The following is a 19,612-nucleotide window of genomic DNA, read 5'->3' as shown; positions in this document are numbered from 1 at the left end:
CTCCTTGTGGTTTTGACTTTTAGAACCGTGTTAGTATTTTGCATACTCCAGTATAAACCAGAACATCAAGGGTGAGGGAAACCTGCGGTGGAATCCTACCCGAGCTGCCGTCAGAGCCCAGCTGGATTTCAGATGAACAGCAACTGCACTGGAGGGGAGGAAGGACTGGCCTGGGCAATACGGGGCCCCAGTGTGCTGACTGTGGACCCTCAGTCTGCAGACAAAGAGAAGTGTGGACTTTGACTGCCTTTAGCAAGATTCTGTGTTTTTCTCAGTGTTGCTCTGTCAGTGTCCGGCCATCTCTATTCTAGGATTGAGCACCCGGGCGGCTATACTAAGGACAAAGGGGTCCAGGCTTCTTGCTGGGGGGAAGGGAGTCACAGCGTGGAAAGGAGGGTGGCAGGAGGAGCCCCGTGGGGCTGGACTGAAATTGGAGGCAGCGTCGGTAGTGTTCAGTCACAGCTTTGGTCAGAGCAGGAGTCCCAAGGGGGCTGTTCACAGCTGTGTCGGCACAGAGGGCTTAGAGGCAGTGGTGGAACCCCAGGGGCATAAACACACCAGTGCCCAGATCTGGGTTTTGGAGGATGTTCTCACTTAAAAGGACGCTTCAGAGCTTCTTGGAGAATGACTGGTTCCTGGCTGGTGCCGGGGCAGTACACACTAGTGATGGAGACATGCCACAGGGCACAGGAGCCGGCTGGAGGGTCCCCTCCATGTCCAGTGTGGGATAATGGGAGCAAGAAAGTAAATGACAGCCGTGGGTTATAACCCAGTGTGTAAAGGAGAACTCCATGAAGCCACATTGATAAAGAAAGTTAAATTAAATTAGGGGGAAGGGGAAACTGTACCTTACTAAGGAACGCCAGCTAATGAATGTAAAGGAATGATGGCATGAGCAAACCACCACTCAGCCTCCATCATAGTGGTACTGACTTCAGGAGAGAATTGCCAGTGGATGCTGTAACTACTGGGTGAAAACATGATGAAGCGGGATACTTAGTCTAGAAGTATCTTCCCACAGGCCACTTGTTAATTACAAAGGGGAAAACAGTAACTGTACCCTGGAGAAACCTGGCAGAGGATGCCTTAAGTATGTGGTCCAGCTTTACATTGCCAGAAGTGGGAAAGAGTCATGGCAGAAGGAAAGGGCATTACATCTGGGGTGGTCCGCCAAAATGCATGACCTGTGTCTCCTCACGAGGAACTCGGACTAACCCAAAGTGAGAGATGTTCTGCAAAATGCCTGACCTGTACTTTTCAAAACTGTCGAAGTCAAGAAGAGAGAGCATGAGGAATTGCTCCAGATTGAAGAAGACCCAGGAGAAAAGACAGCTAAACGCAGCGCCTGCCCCTGGATTGGATCATGGACCAGAGGCCTACAGGGAGAGCACTTCATTAGGACAGTCAATGAAATCTGAACTAGACTGGGGGTTGGATAATAGTATTGTTCTTTTTACTGGCTTTCCAGCTTTTCCTTAAGTTTGGAATTATAATGAAAAAGTTACTCCTCCCCCAGTAATCACCCAGGGAGCTTTTTAAAAGTGCTGGTGCAGGGATCCCACCTTCAGATTCTGAGTCATAGTTCAATTTGCTGATTTGGGGTGAAACTTTGGGCATAGATAATTTAGAAGCTTCTCAGCTGATGATGCACAGCCAGGCTCGAGAACCATTGCATATTGGAATTACCTGTGTCAAGGCCTCACCCTGAACGCATAGAATCAGGATGTCTGGGGGTGGGGCCCAAGCCCAGGCAATTGAACAGACAATTCCCAAGTGATTCTAATGTGCAGGAAGGCCTGAGAACAACTGACTTAAGTAAAATTGAAATTCAACTGACAAGTCATAGTCTTCAACTCCAAGGCTGGTATCTCTGAACCAACCAAATATATTGGCTTACGTTTTCAGGACTGGAAAATAACCATCTGCTTGCTTCTCAAGCCATCCAAATTCTGCCCATCCTCAAATATCCTGATACGTCAGTCAGTACTTCACGCAGCATCCATTCAAGACAGTTCAGCCCACGTGGCTCTTATCTCTCCCAAGTTTTCACCTTACCTTTTATCAGTGCTGTTTGTTAGGCAGTTTATCACGTGCTCTTCGTACCATCTTTTGAGTCTGGAATTATCCCCCTGTTATGTGCTCAGTTCTTATTTCTGAAAATACAGAAACATTTTTAATAATAGTTAAATAACAGTGTAGTCTAGGCTACTGTCCAAATTGGCAAATGCTCAGTGTCCACCAATCAGTCTGTTTCCTTGTTTGTAAGTGAGGAGTCAGGCTCCACGGTATATGCATCCCATAGTCGGTCTACCAGCTTCCCATTCCCTGACAGCTGTCAGTTTCATTTTCTTTTTCTTTATAAAGGTGATTCAGTAAACACTCTTGTCTGTATATCTTTAATGTCTCTTGCTATTTCTAAAGGTTAGATTTCTGGAAGGTGGATGACTTGAGCGAGGGGTGTGTCATATAACCTTGGATGGGTATTGCCAAATTGTCCTCCAAAAGGGTTGTACCTTCCCACCATCGGTGTGTCTGAGTGCTTATTTCTTTACAGTCTTCTCAGAGTTGAGTATTTTAATTTTTACTAATCGGAGAGATGAAAAAAGTTAACCAGAGTTTGATTTACATCTTTCAGTTAAACATTATTTCATAGGTTTATTGGCCACTTACATTTCTTCTTTAACTTGCCTTTTAATACCTTTAATACCCTGTATGACTACCTTTTTTTTCTTACTGAATGTAAGTGTTCTGTTTCATGGCTCTTAGCTGCTGCTAAAGTGTATTATATGTCAGAAAGCTCCATACCCAACTGTGAGAGTCCTCTGTGGGAGAATACTGGAATTTTAATCTTGGTAATGGGTGATAAGTCATTATGGTATGTGGTTCTGTTTGAGGAGCGTGATTGAGTATAGTGTAACGTGATGTATTATGTAGTTCATGTACAGTGGTGCTCTCCTAGGTGTGATCTTTAGTAGTGAGCAAAAAATAACTATCTGTCTCAAGGCAAAAATCAGAACACAGCCCACAGATCACTGGCCAGTTTGCTGTACTTACCTGGGATATCTACCGATTTTTAAAAACCAGTCTCTGAAATATCAGTTCTCAAAACTGATACATTCTTGTCATGTCAGTGAAGGGCATATTTATCTGATACTCTCAAAATAAATAAGGAAAATATTTAAATCCTCACTGTAGCTCCTTTTCAAAAGGTACCTGACTGAGTCAGCATTTTCCTCTTAAGACCTGAGAGTCATTGCAATTTAGGAGGATGGTCACTCACCCAAGACCAATAATGGTTGTGTCAGGTATGCTGATTGCAAACAACAGGAATCGACTCTGGCTAACTTGGGCAAGGAGTTTGCTGGAAGGCCTTTGGAGGCCAGTAGAGTTGGCAGGCCAGCTGGAGGCAGCATGGAGGCCAGGATGTGGGCTGCTCACAGCAGACAGTCCCTCAGCTGGCAAAGGAAGGGGCTGGCCAGCACACTGCTGCTCCTGAGATGAGTGACCCCCAGCCATTTACCCGCTCGTGGACACTGAGCATTCTGGGGGTGTCTTATTGGCTGAGCTTAGGTCACATGCCTACTGGCTGTACTGGGAAAGGAGACAGAGTGTCCAACCCCCCAGGACTGGTGTTGTGAGAGGCCTTCACCAAGGGTTCCATTCCCACCAAAACTTGGAGGAGGAATCCTAACGAGGGAAGAGTAGAGATGGATTACCCTACGAAAGATCTTTTAGCAATGGTGTTTTTCAGTTTTACTTTAAGAGTGGTTTTATGTACATTAAAGTTTCTTGATCCTCATGAAATTCTGAGCTGAGGTTTAGATGGTGGCAGTGTCAGGACGCCTCGCAGGTCTTCAAACTTACAGTCTAGCAGGCTTGCCTCTCTGCCACCCTCCATTTGCCCTGGTCTGCCTCAGTTTGGTCTGGTGTTTCTTGCAGGTTACATAAGGACAGGCTCAGTCTTTCTGGCCCAAACTCAGGACCGGCTGATCTCCCTGAAGCGCATCAACTCAAGGCTGAAGTACGTATGAGGCAAGAAGCCTGACCCGACTTTATGGTCAGACGGACCTCTGCCAGGGGGCCAGTGCATGTCATTGTCCCCTTGTGTTCTGTGGCAGTGTTATAGGCATCCCTTCTGAGATCATCTCCCCAAAGAAAGTGGCCGAACTACACCCTCTCCTCAATGTGCACGACCTGGTGGGGGCCATGCACGTGCCCGAGGATGCAGTGGTGTCCTCCGCTGACGTGGCTCTTGCCCTGGCAAGTGCTGCCTCCCAGAATGGTAAGCAGGCTTTTGGGTTAGGGAAGCGGTTGCCTAGGAAAGTGTCTCACAGGAGGCAGTGACAACAACTCTGCTTCCCCTTTGAAATGCTGGCTCTTAATGGTGTTTTAATGTAATACCTTTGGATAAGTATCTTCCCTCAGGGCCATGCTTTTCTTATTAAAGCCCTAATAAATTGCTTTTAGTCTGATTAATGCACTTCAGACTCAAGGGAGTCCCCACCCCCACCAGCAGAACTTGAGAAGCTCAGGGTCAGAACACACCTCAGGGATTTCATCCACAGCTTGGACCATGTGCCATGTTAGAGTGAATGAGGGGAAGACTAATCAGTTTCCCTAGTGTTACACACTTTGGATGAACTGATTCATGTAGATTTAAGATGCCCTGTTTGGGTTTTTTCTTCTCTGCCCCTTTATGATTCCTGGAATCTGATTGGATGCCAATGTCACCTAGCTTCAGTCTTGGGAAGGGCCCATTTATACAGTCTCAGGATGTGGTTCTGAGGAGTGTTTTTGTTTTTTTAATTAAAGCATTGACCTGGCTTTTGCAGTGTTTCTTATGAGTTGAGACTCCACTTGCAGATGCCTTAATTCTGGATCAGTGGAGGATGGACTCACCGATCCTTTCTTTACCTTGGAACAGGTGTTCAGATCTATGACCGGACAAGCATTCTCCATGTAATGGTCAAAAAAAGTCAAGTTACTGGCGTGGAGACAGATAAAGGACAGATCGAATGCCAGTATTTTGTCAACTGTGCTGGTCAGGTAGGTTAGAAACAATACTGGGTTACTTATTTTCTTATCTGACTTCAATCCCCAGGATTTTTTGGTGCACAGATGTAAGATTAATATTGTGATAGAAAGAGACATCGGGGCCACACTCTTTCTTGTTTGGACTGGAAAACTCAGAATTCTTGTACTTCAAGTCAGAAACCTATAGCTGTTCCTCAGATAGACGCTCCCGTGCCCTGCCCTTGTGAAGTGGTGCTATCCTGGTCAGAAAGGCTGGGAAACATCTGGGCATTGACATAAGTCCTTGCTATTGGGTCTTTCTCTGGAGGTTTCTTTCATCCTACAACCTAACAGGTAAAGTATAAGGCTGCTTTACAGTGGCAGGAGCATGGATTCAGCTCAAACATTCAGCTGCTTCTACTTTTAAGGCAACTTGGTCCCTTACCTTCCACTCTACAGTCTTAGGGTGACCTAGGAAAACTTTTTGCCATGTGAAGTTCATTTATGTTTGGTATTTGGGTTGGTAGCTGAGGCCAGGCACTTTGTTAAAGGGGCCTCACTTACTCTCCAAGAGCTCCTTCTACTAGCTGGTAAATCTTTCTGTCTTGATCTAACAGGACTTCTAATGGCTTAAAACCTCGACTGTTGCTCCCCATCCCAATAATTGAACAAAAGCAGGCTGGACTTGGCTTCCCACACCTGACATTGTAGCCAGAACACACACAAGCCACTTGAAATTAAACTCCTTTCAAGTGGCTGAACTTGCTCATGTGTCTTTCTGTTCCTCTTCCCACCCACAAATAAATCTGTCCGTTTGTAGTGGGCATACGAGCTGGGTCTGTCCAACGAGGAGCCGGTTAGTATCCCGTTACATGCCTGCGAACACTTCTACCTTCTGACTCGCCCCTTGGAGACCCCTCTGCAGAGCAGCACACCAAGTGAGGACTTACACTTTGTTTTTAATCTTGTTTCCTTGCCACTGTTCTGTCCTCTGAAAGGAAGACTTTCTGCTAAGGACAGATTGTCCCAAAAGAGTCTTGTCTTTCCCAGAGCATTGTTACGGGGAGGTGGACCCCATTCTGACTTTGTTTTAAGCACCCTTTATGAAAGGATGGCCAGTCGGGCATTCCACCTCGCAGTATTTTTGTTGGTTTCTCTTTGCAAGCTAAGTACCGTCCCCAGCAGAGGCCTACATTGAGACTGTTTGGATTGGAACCTGGAGTTGCTGACTCGGATGCTCTCCACCGTAGAGCTGTCCTGGGGAAGATGCAGACTCACGCTGTTCTGCGGCCCTGGGCCCCCGAGGAGGGGTTTGCTATCACTCTGGAGGCCTCGGGGCCTTTAGGGACTCAAGGCCTAGGTGGGCTCTGCAGCCCCACCCCGTTCTGGTGGGCTCTCACGTGGCATGGCGGCAGTTCTGCAGTTTGCCTGTGAGGGCCAGTCAGAGCTTCTAGGTAGCCAGTGGAGGTAGGGATAGGCTGAGGACGTCCCCACTGTCGCCCTGAGAGGAGGATCCTCCCCCGGGACCTTGAAAGGCACTGGAAAGCCTGCCTGTGTCCCCTGGAGACTGTTTCATTAATAAAGCCAACAGTGGGTGTTTTGTTTTCATTCTCTGTCCATTTCGAAAGCTGGCTTACCTCTAATCCCTTTGTCTCTTCTACTCCCCACTCCCTTTTCATCTCTCTCCCTCAGCTGTTGTGGATGCTGACGGAAGAATTTATATTCGCAACTGGCAGGGTGGCATCTTATCTGGGGGCTTTGAGAAGAACCCGAAGCCAATTTTCACTGAGGGCAAAAACCAGCTGGAGATACAGAATCTACAGGAAGACTGGGATCACTTTGGTGTGTGAACTAGATGATAGTGATATTGTCCTATTTGTCTAAGATGTTAGGTTTTCCAGGACCTTTGTGAGAATAGCTCCTCATTTGATCTTTTTTTTATTTTTATATTTTTTATTTTGGTATCATTAATGTACAATTACATGAGCAACATTCCTCATTTGATCTTTGGAACAACCCCACGTGGTGGTGACAGAGGCCACTCTAGAGTTGGCCTGGTCAGGGATGCACTAACCGGGTAGCAGGTTCAGGGGACTGAACTCTGGTAAGGGGCCTTTGGCTCATTACTCATTGACCTAAAGTCATTGCTGAAATTTTAGGCTGGGAGGAGGCCTTTTTATAGGACATGATATAAGATGGAAGACATTTATAGAAAGTAGAATTGTGTTCCTATGGTCTTTGACTCAATTTCTTTCTTTTAATGGAATAATAATCAACATACAGTGTATTAGTTTCAGGTGTATGTCATAGTGATTTGATATTTACATACTCAGTTTTTTAGTAACTTTATGTACTGAATAGTTAATATAGTCACATGGTCCCAAATCCAAAAGATATGGAAGGGTCTGTAGTGAGGAGCTGCCGTCCCACCCTGGCTGGACATTTTAAACAATAATCTCTCTATTGTGGGCAATTTTAAACTCTTAAAAGTGGACAGAATAGCATGAAGAACCCGCCATGTCCCCAGATGATGGACTTCCTGTGAAACAGGCCCAGGGTCGGTCTGTCTGCTGGCGCCCATCCAGCTGCAGCTCTCACTGTGAACCTCTCTGGGTGCCGCTGAAGGGCTTCTCTGCAAGCGCTGAGCGCCTGGGGATTCTTCTCTGCAGCCACATGCGGTGTTTGCCCTGCACAGCTCCTCGCCTTGCTGAAGAGTACCTTCCTTCTCAGTCTTGATGCCAACTACTTCGTAGGTGCGCCCTGAAATTCCACCAAGGTGTCTGCTTTCTGATCAAGGGCCCAATTGGCTCTTCTTAGAAAAACCTCGTCTGAGAGAATTTCTGAAAGGCAGGTGAGTGGAAGAGGCTGTGAGCTGTAAACTCCCTCAGCTGAGCGCTCTGTCTGGGTTTGTGTTTACTGCTCAGAGCCCCTGCTGAGCTCCCTCCTGCGCAGGATGCCAGACCTGGAGCCGCTGGAGATCCTGAAGTTGGTGAACTGCCCCGAGACCTTCACGCCGGACATGAGGTGCATCATGGGCGAGGCTCCCTCGGTGCAGGGCTACTTCGTCCTGGCGGGAATGAACTCTGCAGGCCTTTCGTTTGGTGGGGGAGCTGGCAGGTCAGTCTCAGCTTGGGGGCTTCTTCCTGTCCAGACTGACTTGTAGTTAATGTGGTGTGATGTGTTTAGTCTGGTATGTTAGTAAGAGGGGGATATGTGCAATTTGAGAGTTGTCCCCCATCTCCTAGTCCAGAAATGACATTGTGCAAGACGCTTTTGGAACTCCTCATTTGGAATTAGCCATGGAGCCTGTGGGACGTTCTTTTTGTTCTTCCTTCCTAGCAAATGATGGTCCTTTGAGTATGTAATTGAGCTTGGAAACATCCAAGTGTGGTGAGAAAGATGATCATGCTGAGTAATGTAAGTTTCATTTAAAAATAGGTGCTAAGAAAATGAGCCTGTCATGACAGAACAAGTAATATGTGATTCCACCTGCATGACATGCTTAGAGTAGTCCATAGAGACAGACAGACAGTAGAATGGTGGCTGCCTGGGGTCAGGGATGGAGAGTGACTGCTTAATGTGTAGAGTTTCAGTTTGGGAAGATGGGCGGCGTTGCGGAGCTCGATAGTGTTGATGGTTACTCTGCAGTCTGAATGCACCTATTGCCACAGAACTGTCCACTTGAAAATGGTGAAGATGGCCTGTTCTATGTTCTGTGTATTTTACTGCAATTGAAAAAACTTTTTTAAATTCATGAAGCCATTTTTCTGAAGTGACTTGTAGAATGGCTCTGAAAAAGTTATGGACAAAGAGTTAAGAAAAAACATTCGGAGCAGAAGAGGTGTGGTTGGACAACTGTATACCCCTATGAGGTGACTGTTTTAACTCACAGGATGTATAAATTAGGGTACATTTATTGTATGCATATCTTATTACTTCCTCATAGACAGGGCTTATGTCTTAAAACATTTCTAGAGTATCTTATTCGAACTAAAATCTTCATAGTGGTCTTGTGAGAGCGGTAGATGGATCCAGGTGTGTTTCTTCCAGTGGCCAGGATTGCCCCACTTGTCTGTGACGTGAAAGGATCTTGGATTCAGGTGGTTCTTGAGTCCTAGTGTAGTGCTGAGTGTCACATCTGAGGCCCAATACCTTCCCCCACGTCTAAACAGGTACCTGGCTGAATGGATGGTGCACGGGTATCCCTCAGAAAACGTCTGGGAATTAGACCTGAAGCGTTTTGGAGCTCTCCAGAGCAGCCGTACCTTTCTGCGCCACCGGGTCATGGAAGTCATGCGTAAGTGAAACCTATTCCACTTGCACCTAGTTGAAGTGCCTTGTTTGGGGCTTGTCCTGCCATTCAGAGGAGCAGATTTCTCCGTAGTTCATTAGTAATTGCTTCATGGTGGGCTTATGGTGTTGACTTTTCAGGCCTGTGTGGGGCATTGTGCCCCAAGTGGTACTTACGGAATGTTTTCTGTAAGGTATGGCACTTCATGTAGCTCTTGCAGCATGAAGCAGAACAGGACTTGCAGCATAGCTCCTGCCAAACCGCCAGCAGCAACTTCTATGTATTCCTAGCGGCGTCTGCATGCTGCTTTGCTCAGAGAGGCTGTCAGAGAGTGTGCCAGCTCCCCACTTGGTAGCTGAGGCCATGGTTTACTTTCCAAGGCAGACAATTTGCCAAGTGATTCTCAAAGCTTCATGCTTCTCTGAGTGATTTTTGTCATTAATATGTTATATGCTAGGAAGATAGGAAACCACTTCTTGTGAACATAGTACATACATTTCTGCTTTCTCCTTGTTCTTGCTTCCCTACAACTTTGAATGATTGGCCTCTTCATTTTAATTTGAGGTTTAATTTGTTATTCTGCCTCTGATGTATTTTCTAATAAGCCCTTAGAGACAGTTTTTATTAAGAATTGATCCAAATCAGATTGTGATTTCATGTTCCTATACTGAGGAATTGTTCTCCGACTTGGCCAGAATATGTCTAAATATTTTTGACATATTGATGCCCAGGACTAAGTTCCTGCATTGGCCGTGACCACTGTTCATGATTAAGAATGAGTTGCTGGTTTGGTAGCTGGAGGTACCGCTCACAGTGAGGCCTTTCAACACCTGTGCACTGACTTTTGGCCAGTGGCAGAGAGCTCATATGCGTGGGGAATAAAGGACCTGGCAGCAGTATGTATAACTTAAAAGGTTTTTTATTTGTAAGAAATATTTTGGTTAAAATGTTGAACTGTCCTAATTCTAGAGTTCCTCATCCATAGTTACATTAGAACCTGTGCAAATCATAATTGAACTTGAGTTTCTCCTGGAGGATATGACACTTTTGGTGGCCTTCTCTGACATAAAATAGAAATTGCAGGCATGGTAGGAAATAGGGATGAGGAAAGCAGAACATAAAGGACCATAGGAGATTGACAAACTGTCACAACATAAGGAGACCAGCATTGCTTCCTTCTCTTCAGTCCTCCAGCCTCCCTACCCCCTGACGTACCTTGTATTTGGAATAGTGTGAGGTCAGTTCTTCTCTTTGAAAGGGACTAGAGATCACACTCTTTCTGGCTATTTACTCATTGCTGTTGCAGATTGGACATTAGGAGAAATGAATTCTGACCCTAGCTTTGTTATGTGAATAATGTTACTGGGACAATACTATGCAACCTGTCAGATTTCAGAGCCACCAAATCAAGGTATGCTAAGGTGCCCTTTCACTTCAGAAATTGATTAAATATTAGAGAGGAAATGTCTGTAACAGATGTGAGATCCCAACAAGATCTAAGAATCTAGTGCCCTTTTTTCATACTTTGTAACCACCTGTGTCCCATGTAGATACAACCTTCATCTCTGCTGTGGAGCTTAGCAAGGTTTAGAACTCTGACCTTTCTCCCGTTGTTTCTACCACTAATTTGGAATGACAGTTGTGAACAAAGACCTAGAGTTGTTATGTGACGCATAGCTATACAGCTCTATGGAGGGACGATACCAGCTCTTGCAGTACTATTCTTTTTTCTGGAGCACGCCTGTTATCCTGGGTGCTGGTTGGCAAATTGGCCACATGAGGCTGGAAAGCATGTTCTTTAGAATAGGAACCACTCCGGAGCCCAGTGGATACTGGGGCTCAGCTCTGTGGTCTGGGCTTTCAGAGACTGTTGCCTGTTCTAGCTCTGCTGTACGATCTGAAGGTTCCTCGTTGGGACTTCCAGACCGGGAGGCAGTTACGCACGTCTCCTCTCTATGACCGGCTGGATGCCCAAGGAGCCAGGTGGATGGAGAAACATGGATTTGAGAGGCCAAAGTACTTTGTGCCACCAGACAAGGGTAAGAAGCTACATTCTCATTTTTGTCCTTTTTTTTTTTTTTCTGCTCTGAGAATTAATAAAACATATTTCTAAATGTATATAGCTAGAATGTGTTCCTGGGAAGGTAAATAAAAACTGCTATGCTATACTAAACTATACAGGGAGATCCTCCAATATAAATCCCCTCCCCTTTTCCTTTTCTCCTATTTTGTTCTGTAGACCTCCTGGCACTTGAGCAGAGCAAGACTTTCTATAAGCCAGACTGGTTTGACATTGTGGAGTCTGAAGTCAAGTGCTGTAAGGAAGCTGTGTGTGTCATCGACATGTCCTCTTTCACAAAGTTTGAAATAACAGTAAGTATCTGGGAGCCAAGATAACAGATTAGGAGCCTGCACATTTATTGAATGCCTCCTGTTTCTCATCTGTCACTTCAAAACAGATGATTTAAGAATTCTGGTATATGTCAGTGTTTTATCCGTATTAGAAAATTTTTCTGAATTTTTAGCTCTTTGTTTCTGGTTTGTAATCTGCTTGCAGAGGCCCATATATCATTAGAGTCAACAGCTAGCTTTCTCTGGAGCTTCTTGCTGTGGAGAAAAGCTGCAGTAGTGTTGCCTGGGTTCTGGCTAATTGAATCTTCTGAGCAGGCCACCATGCTCATCAGGCCACGTGACCCAGCCAGATGCTGTCATGCTCACTCTCTGCTTTGTTCCCTCACCCTGCAGTCCACCGGGGACCAGGCAATAGAGATCCTGCAGTACCTCTTTTCCAACGACCTTGATGTGCCTGTGGGCCACATCGTGCATACGGGCATGCTCAACGAGGGTGGAGGGTACGAGAACGACTGCAGCATAGCGCGCCTGAGCAAGCGCAGGTGAAGTTTGCTGCCAACCCACTCTGCTCCCGCCACTGCACTTTCCCAGGAAACCCTAACTCTACACCCAGGACCAAAAAACCATGTCATTAACTCACGGCCAGTTCATTAGCAGCCCCATACAAAAATAAATCATCAGGGAAAAAAAAGAGACCCTCCAGATTATGTAAGAGATCATTTGCCAGTGTTCTGTTCATTGTTTTGAGACTCCCTGACAGCTTAAATGCTTCCCAACCCTGTCTCTGCTGCCTGGTAGTGATTTCTTTTGGGTCTTGCTTTCAGTTTCTTCATGATTTCTCCAACTGACCAGCAGGTCCACTGTTGGGCCTGGCTCAAGAAGCACATGCCCAGAGACAGCAACCTGCTTCTGGAGGACGTCACCTGGAAATACACTGGTAATGCGCCCCTCTGAGATCAGCTGAGTAAGGAAAGGCCAGCCAGTCCAGATTTGTCTTTCAAAATGTATTTATATTTGACTTTCAAAAATGAGGTTCAGAATTAGAAGCACAGAAGAGGATCTCTGGTTATAGAAAACTGAACCCTAATTCTTGCCCACATTTCTGTAAGTAGGGTGTGGAATGAATTAGTGCTTGAGTTTCCATTTGATTTGTTCTCTGCTGTATCCCTTACAGCCAGCATGTAGGAGTGCAAATATTTGTTGAATGAATGAGTAAACCATTTTTAAAGTATTTTTACATTTATTACAAAAGTATTATTTTCTTTAAAATTTCCCCTTAGCTTTTTAAAAATGATTTAGCAATTTTTAAGGATAACTTAATTTGCTGATTCTTCATCAGTCCTTTGAGGGGAACACCCCCTCCTCTTCTACCTCTTCTTTCCAGGTTTAACCCCTACCTCCCTTTACTGATTCCAGCCCTATGCCCCCACCAGGCCTTATTCTCAATTCACTATAGCTGCAAATATGACTAATTTCTTGTTACCAGAGTGGGAAACTATAGAATGTTATTGAACCAGAGTTGCTTTTTAGCCCATATGTGGGAGAATGATGTATGATTAGCACAAGCTTCTATCACAAACGTGACTGAATCCAGGGTGTGTGGGCAGCTCTCCTCCAGGTACTGATTTGGAATTGGGGCATTTGCTGTCATGTAGCCACAGTGGGAAGAGGAAGGCAGTGGGAATTGTGCAGCGAGTTTGTAGCCAGCTCTGGAAGTGGGCTCCTATCTCTTTGGCCAGGGTTTGGTCTCATGATCCCAATCTCACTGCAAAGCAGGCTATGAAACACTGTCTACCTGTGTACGAGGTAGAGGAGACCCCAGCCAGGTCTTGCGTGCCAGCAGGTGGTAGCTGCATTTAGTCAGGAGAGGTGTGTGTGCCAGAATCAGGGTGCTTAGCGTCCACCTTCAGATTGCCTAAGCAAAGGTACACTTTCACGGCCTCACCCTTGGCTATAATGAGCAAGTCTGGAACAAACCTTTTCCACTGGCCTAGCTGTTCACCTGGAGGTGCCGACATCTTGTTCTTTTCTGTTTAGCCCTCAATTTGATCGGTCCTCGAGCTGTGGACGTGCTGTCTGAGTTGTCCTATGCCCCTATGACTCCAGACCACTTCCCAAGTCTGTTTTGCAAGGTGGGTGCTAATAAAGTTCTAGTTTTTTTAAGTGGGCAGGGAATATTTCTTTTATAGAGATGGCAGTTACATGCTCTTACTATGGCATTAACTACTACAAAATGTGTTCTGACTTTTATTAAGCAAACAAAATGAATAAATTCATTTCTTTATTTTTACCCTTCAAGTTGCCCTTATTTAATAAGCATTAGGATATCTTTGGATTTGCCTTCTCTGATATCAGTTCTGTATATTTATTGCTTTCCGTAGTGGTAGATTAAATTTTTTAATTATGTGATTATGACACTGTTGCCCAAAATGCCAAGATCAGGTGCCTTCTCTCCATGGAGTGCTTTGTCTTTGCCATACAGAGTAACCTCTGTGCACGTGGCATCCGCAGGTAAGAAATGGGTTAGATGAGTCCCTAGACTCACATCCTTCTTACGCTTGGCAACTGTAGCTGAGTGGAAAAAAACTGTTAGCGACAGAAAAAAAAGAAAAAGTCACTGAACATTCTGTTGGAAGCCCAGGCAAGTGTGCAGCTGCCTGTAGCAAGCAGCTGCAGGACCGTGACGGATGGGGGCGCTGTGGCGTTCAAACCGAAGTCAGGGTCTACCAGCTAACTCATTGTCAGTTTCCCTTTTTCTTCTTGGCAAAGTGAGAGAAAATTCTCACCGCAGGCGGCAGCAAGCCCCTCCCAGCACGCGCTTCCTGCCGGAGCAGTGGTATGAGCCTGCAGACACCACATTATGCTGGGCTTCCCTGTGAACAACCGGCCCCCAGCTGTGTGGGGCGCCACAGTGTCCATTATGGGGACAGTGATGTGTCAGAGGCTCATTAGGTAACTAAGCTCCTGTAAACACGTTTTGAACATTAGAAGCCTCTGCCTCCAGGGTAGCAGATGAACCTGTCCTGCAGTTATTAGGCCTCATCTTTTGTAGGGCAGGTGCCCCGAGAGAAGGCATTTGCCTGGTCTGCGTTGCTCCCAGTGCCCTGACTAAAACGAATCTTCAGCAAGACTTTGCAAAAAGAAAAACCTCATGCTTGTCAAGCTGAAATGGTGATATTCAGAAGAGCTGTTGCAAGGGCTGTGCTCCCTTCCTAGTGACTCCAGTACCTGGAAATGGACCATTTGGAAGATGAAATTCTTTCATTCGCATCTCCTTCAGGGCCAACAATGGGTGCAGGGCTAGTGAGAAGGGTTTGCCTCAGGTGTTCATGTCTTGAGCAAATGTGTGGAGTGGCCACTTCCCTGAGGGACTTCCACCTGACCTCCCCTTTGTTTCCACAGGAGATGAGCGTGGGCTACGCAAATGGGATCCGCGTGATGAGCATGACTCACACGGGAGAGCCAGGATTCATGCTTTACATCCCCATAGAGGTGAGACCCAAGGAAGGGAGGTGTGTGGGCTTTCCCACAGCTGCAGAGTGCTGGTGGGGTTAGACAGGTCTGACTGGGCCTTGGTAATTGAGGCAGGCTGCATTAAAGAGACTTCAGCAGTTTTAACTAAGCAGTTTTCTAATAAGTAGTAGTACATTTACATGGCCTAAAAATAAAAACCTGTAAAAAGTATTCAGGCACCTGGCCAGTTCCCACCAACCACCACCAGTGATAAAACTATTCATTTTGGTGTGTCATGTCAGAGATTTCTGTGCATATACAGGCAAGTTCAAAGACATCCTTAACCCCCTTTTTGAAACACAAACCTACTGCTGTTCACAATTGTAGAGATCTTTCCTTGTCAATGCCTGAAGACAAAGAGTGCCCTTTTTATTTTTCAGCATGGTATATATAGTATTTCATCAAATAGCTGAATCATAATTTTTTTTCATGATGGTTTGATTTTTTTTTATTATTAAGGTATCATTGATACAAAGTTGTCTTGCCAGTGGAATTCTCCAGGCAAGTTCACTATGGATTCAGTGTGATTAAAGATATGACAGTAGAACATTCTTGGGGTGAAAGGGTTATAACCAATTGTATTTCCACAGTGGCAGGTCCATCACTAAAATCTGTCTGCATGCAGCAAGCCAGTCTCTGCCTCTGGGCCTCTCTACCTGCACAGCCATCCTCTGGGCCTCTGTCCTCACTGCTGCCACCACTGCAGCCTCTGCTCTGCTCTCCTGCAGCCTTGTAGCTGTGCCACCATGTCACCCAGAGCACTGGGCAGGGCTCTCTCTATAGAGTCAATAACGATGCTTTACCCACATGTGTGTAGTGAGCTAGCCAACCAGGGCCAGGTAAGAATCCTGGCCATAAGACCTTCATTTTGTCCACAACTTATGAAGGTTTCACATAAGCAACATTGTGGTTACTACATTCCCCACTATTATCAAGTCCCCCCCCTCCACATACCCCATTGCAGTCACTGTCCTTCAGCATAGTAAGATACTATAGAGTCACTACTCGTCTTCTCTATGCTATACTGCCTTCCCCATGCCCCCCTTACATTATGTGTGCTAACTGTAATACCCCTCAATGCCCTTCACCCTCCCTCCCGACCTACCCTCCCCAACGCCTTTCCCTTTGGTAACCACTAGTCCCTTCTTGGAGTCTGTGAGTCTGCTGCTGTTTTGTTCCTTCAGTTTTGCTTTGTTGTTATACTCCACAAATGAGTGAAATCATTTGGTACTTGTCTTTCTCCACCTGGCTTATTTCACTGAGCATAATACCCTCTAGCTCCATCCATGTTGTTGCAAATGGTAGGATTTGTTTTCTTCTTATGGCTGAATAATATTCCATTGTGTGTATGCACCACCTCTTCTTTATCCATTCATCTATTGATGGACACTTAGGTTGCTTCTATGTTTTGGCTGTTTTAAATAGTGCTGCAATAAGCATAGGGGTGCATGTCTTTTTGAATCTGTGATCTTGTTTTCTTCAGGTAAATTCCTAGGAGTGGAATTCCTGGGTCAAATGGTATTTCTATTTTTAGCTTTTTGAGAAACCTCCATACTGCTTTCCACAGTGGTTGAACTAATTTACATTCCCACCAACAGTGTAGGAGGGTTCCCCTTTCTCCACATCCTCACCAGCATTTGTTGTTCCCTGTCTTTTGGGTGGTGGCGATCCTTACTGGTGTGAGGTGGTATTCTCATTGTGGTTTTAATTTGCATTTCCCTGATGATTAGTGATGTGGAGCATCTTTTCATGTGTCTGTTGGCCATCTGAATTTCTTCTTTGGAGAAGTGTCTGTTCAGATCCTCTGCCCATTTTTAATCAGTTTATTTGCTTTTTGGGTGTTGAGGCATGTGAGCTCTTTATATGTTTTGGATGTTAACCCCTTATCAGATGTCATTATGAATATATTCTCCCATACCATAGGATGCCTTTTTGTTCTGCTGATGGTGTCCTTTGCTGTACAGAAGCTTTTTAGTTTGATGTAGTCCCATTTGTTCATTTTTGCTTTTGTTTCCCTTGCCCAAGGACATGTGTTCAGGAAAAATTTGCTCATATTTATATTCAAGAGATTTTTGCCTATGTTTTCTTCTAAAAGTTTTATGATTTCATGACTCACATTCAGGTCTTTGATCCATTTTGAGTTTACTTTATGGAGTTGAAGAGTAATCCAGTTTCATTCTCTTACATGTAGCTGTCCAGTTTTGCCAACACCAGTTGTTGAAGAGGCTGTCATTTCCCCACTGTATATCTATGGCACCTTTATCATACATTACTTGGCCATATATGTGTGGGTTTATATCTGGGCTTTCTATTCTATTCCAGTGACCCATGTGTCTGTTCTGCCAATACCAAACAGTTGATCACTGTGGCTTTGTAGTAGAGCTTGAAGTCGGAGAGAATAACCACCCCAACTTTAGTCTTCCTTCTCAGGATTGCTTTGGCTATTCGGGGTCTTTTGTGATTCCATATAAATTTTAGAACTGTTTGTTCTAGTTCATTGAAGAATGCTGTTAGTATTTTGATAGGGATTGCACTGCATCTGTAAATTGCTTTAGGCAGGATGGCCATTTTGACAATATTAATTCTTCCTATCCATGAGCATGGGATGTATTTCCATTTATTGGTGTCCTCTTTAATTTCTCTCATGAGTGTCTTGTAGTTTTCAGGGTAGGTCTTTTACCTCCTTGGTTAGGTTTATTCCTAGGTATTTTATTCTTTTAGATGCAATTGTGAATGGAATTGTTTTCCTGATTTCTCTTTCTGCTAGTTCATTGTTAGTATATAGGAATGCAACAGATTTCCATGTATTAATTTTGTGTCCTGCAACTTTGCTGAATTCAATTTTTCTAATAATTTTGTGATGGATTCTGTAGGGTTTTTTAATGTACAATATCATGTCATGTGCAAACAGGGACAGTTTAACTTCTTCCTTACCAATCTGGATGCTTTTTATTTCTTTGCATTGTCTGATTGCCGTGGCTAGGACTCCAGTACTCTGTTGAATAAAAGTGGGGAGAGTGGGCATCCTTGTCTTTTTCCTGATTTTAGAGGAAAAGCTTTCATTTTTTCACTGTTAATTATGATGTTGTCTGTGGGTTTGTCATATGTGGCCTTTATTATGTTGTTGAGGTACTTGCCCTCTATAACCATTTTGTTGAGAGTTTTTATCATGAATGGATGTTGAATTTTGTCAAATGCTTTTTCAGCATCCATGGAGATAATGTGATTTTTGTCCTTTTTGCTGATGTGGTGTCTGATGTTGATGGATTTTGAAATTGTACCATCCTTGCATCCCTGGAATAAATCCCACTTAATCATGATGGATGATCTTTTTGATGTATTTTTGCATTTGGTTTGGTAATATTTTGTTGAGTATTTTTGCATCTATGTTCATCAGGAATATTGGTATGTAATTTTTTGTGTGTGGTATCTTTGCCTGGTTTTGTTATTAGAGGGATGCTGGTCTCATACGATGAGTTTGGAAGTATTCCCTCCTCTTCTACTTTTTGGAAAACTAAGGAGAATGGGTGTTAGGTCTTCTCTAAATGTTTGATAAAATTCAGTGATGAAGCCATCTGGTCCGGAGGTTTTGTTCTTAGGTAGTTTTTTGATTACCAGTTCAATTTCATTGCTGGTAATTGGTTTGTTCAGATTTTGTTTCTTCTTGGGTCAATACAACCTTCCTGGAAGGTTGTATTTTTCTAGAAAGTTGTCCATTTCTTCAAGATTATCCAATGTGTTAGCACATAATTTTTCATAATATTCTCTAATAATTCTTTGTATTTCTGCAATGTCTGTAGTGATTTTTCCTTTCTCATTTCTGATTCTGTTTATGTGTGCAGACTCTTTTTTTCTTGATAAGTCTGGCTAGGGATTTATCTATATTATCTATTTTCTCAAAGAACCAGCTCCTAGTTTTATTAATTCTTTCTATTGTTTGGTTTTTCTCAATTTTATTTATTTCTTCTCTGATCTTTATTATGTCCCTGCTTCTATTGACTTTGGGCCTCATTTGTTCTTCTTTTTCTAATTTCATTAATTCTGAGTTTAGACTGTTCATTTGGGATTGTTTTTCTTTCTTGAGATAGGCCTGTATGGCTATGTACTTTTGTCTTAGAACTGCCTTCACTGCATCCCACAGAAGTTGGTATGTTGAGCTGTTGTTTTCATTTGTCTCCATATATTGCTAGACCTCTGTTTTTATTTAGTCATTGACGCATTGATTATTTAGGAGCATGTTAAGCCTCCATGTGTTTGTGGGCTTTTTTTTCTTTGCACAATTTATTTCTCATTTCATACCTTTGTGGTCTGAGAAATTGGTTGGTACAATTTCAGTCATTTTTAATTTCCTGAGGTTCTTTTTGTGGCCTAGTATATGGTCTATTCTTGAAAATGTTCCACGTGCACTTGAGAAGAATGTATATCCTGTTGCTTTTGGGTAGA

The 19,612-nt window shown here is 44.2% G+C and overlaps 2 protein-coding genes across 11 annotated transcripts in view; one reads left to right on the top strand and one right to left on the bottom strand.

Annotated features, from left to right (window-relative positions):
• LOC118932959 (pyruvate dehydrogenase phosphatase regulatory subunit, mitochondrial-like) overlaps nucleotides 1-19,612 on the bottom strand; it is a 71,448-nt gene that overhangs the window by 34,398 nt on the left and 17,438 nt on the right. For 2 of the 4 annotated variants that reach the window (XR_008993987.1, XM_057492781.1), the window contains exon 4: nucleotides 14,008-14,242. Coding sequence is in view for 1 of the 4 variants with exons in the window: in XM_057492781.1 (XP_057348764.1) it covers nucleotides 14,209-14,242 (34 nt within the window). In the remaining 3 variants the exon portion in view is untranslated. Of the gene's footprint in view, nucleotides 1-594; nucleotides 2,154-14,007; nucleotides 14,243-19,612 lie in introns of those variants that run through there. The other 2 variants (XR_008993989.1, XR_008993990.1) reach the window with 2 other exon arrangements.
• The window catches only part of PDPR (pyruvate dehydrogenase phosphatase regulatory subunit), a 47,649-nt gene that overhangs the window by 15,516 nt on the left and 12,521 nt on the right, over nucleotides 1-19,612 (top strand). For 3 of the 7 annotated variants that reach the window (XM_057492775.1, XM_057492777.1, XM_036926883.2), the window contains 13 exons: nucleotides 3,940-4,021; nucleotides 4,119-4,282; nucleotides 4,925-5,046; nucleotides 5,834-5,951; nucleotides 6,706-6,855; nucleotides 7,938-8,130; nucleotides 9,186-9,310; nucleotides 11,188-11,343; nucleotides 11,544-11,677; nucleotides 12,050-12,198; nucleotides 12,481-12,593; nucleotides 13,694-13,788; nucleotides 15,059-15,148. In XM_057492775.1, coding sequence (XP_057348758.1) covers nucleotides 3,940-4,021; nucleotides 4,119-4,282; nucleotides 4,925-5,046; nucleotides 5,834-5,951; nucleotides 6,706-6,855; nucleotides 7,938-8,130; nucleotides 9,186-9,310; nucleotides 11,188-11,343; nucleotides 11,544-11,677; nucleotides 12,050-12,198; nucleotides 12,481-12,593; nucleotides 13,694-13,788; nucleotides 15,059-15,148 — 1,691 coding nt within the window. The remainder of the gene's footprint in view (nucleotides 1-3,939; nucleotides 4,022-4,118; nucleotides 4,283-4,924; nucleotides 5,047-5,833; nucleotides 5,952-6,705; nucleotides 6,856-7,937; nucleotides 8,131-9,185; nucleotides 9,311-11,187; nucleotides 11,344-11,543; nucleotides 11,678-12,049; nucleotides 12,199-12,480; nucleotides 12,594-13,693; nucleotides 13,789-15,058; nucleotides 15,149-19,612) is intronic. The other 4 variants (XM_057492779.1, XM_036926884.2, XM_057492778.1 and 1 more) reach the window with 3 other exon arrangements.

Source organism: Manis pentadactyla, chromosome 15, assembly GCF_030020395.1.
Source record: "Manis pentadactyla isolate mManPen7 chromosome 15, mManPen7.hap1, whole genome shotgun sequence".
Taxonomy (NCBI): domain Eukaryota; kingdom Metazoa; phylum Chordata; class Mammalia; order Pholidota; family Manidae; genus Manis; species Manis pentadactyla.
This window is presented reverse-complemented; position numbering and strand designations above follow the sequence as displayed.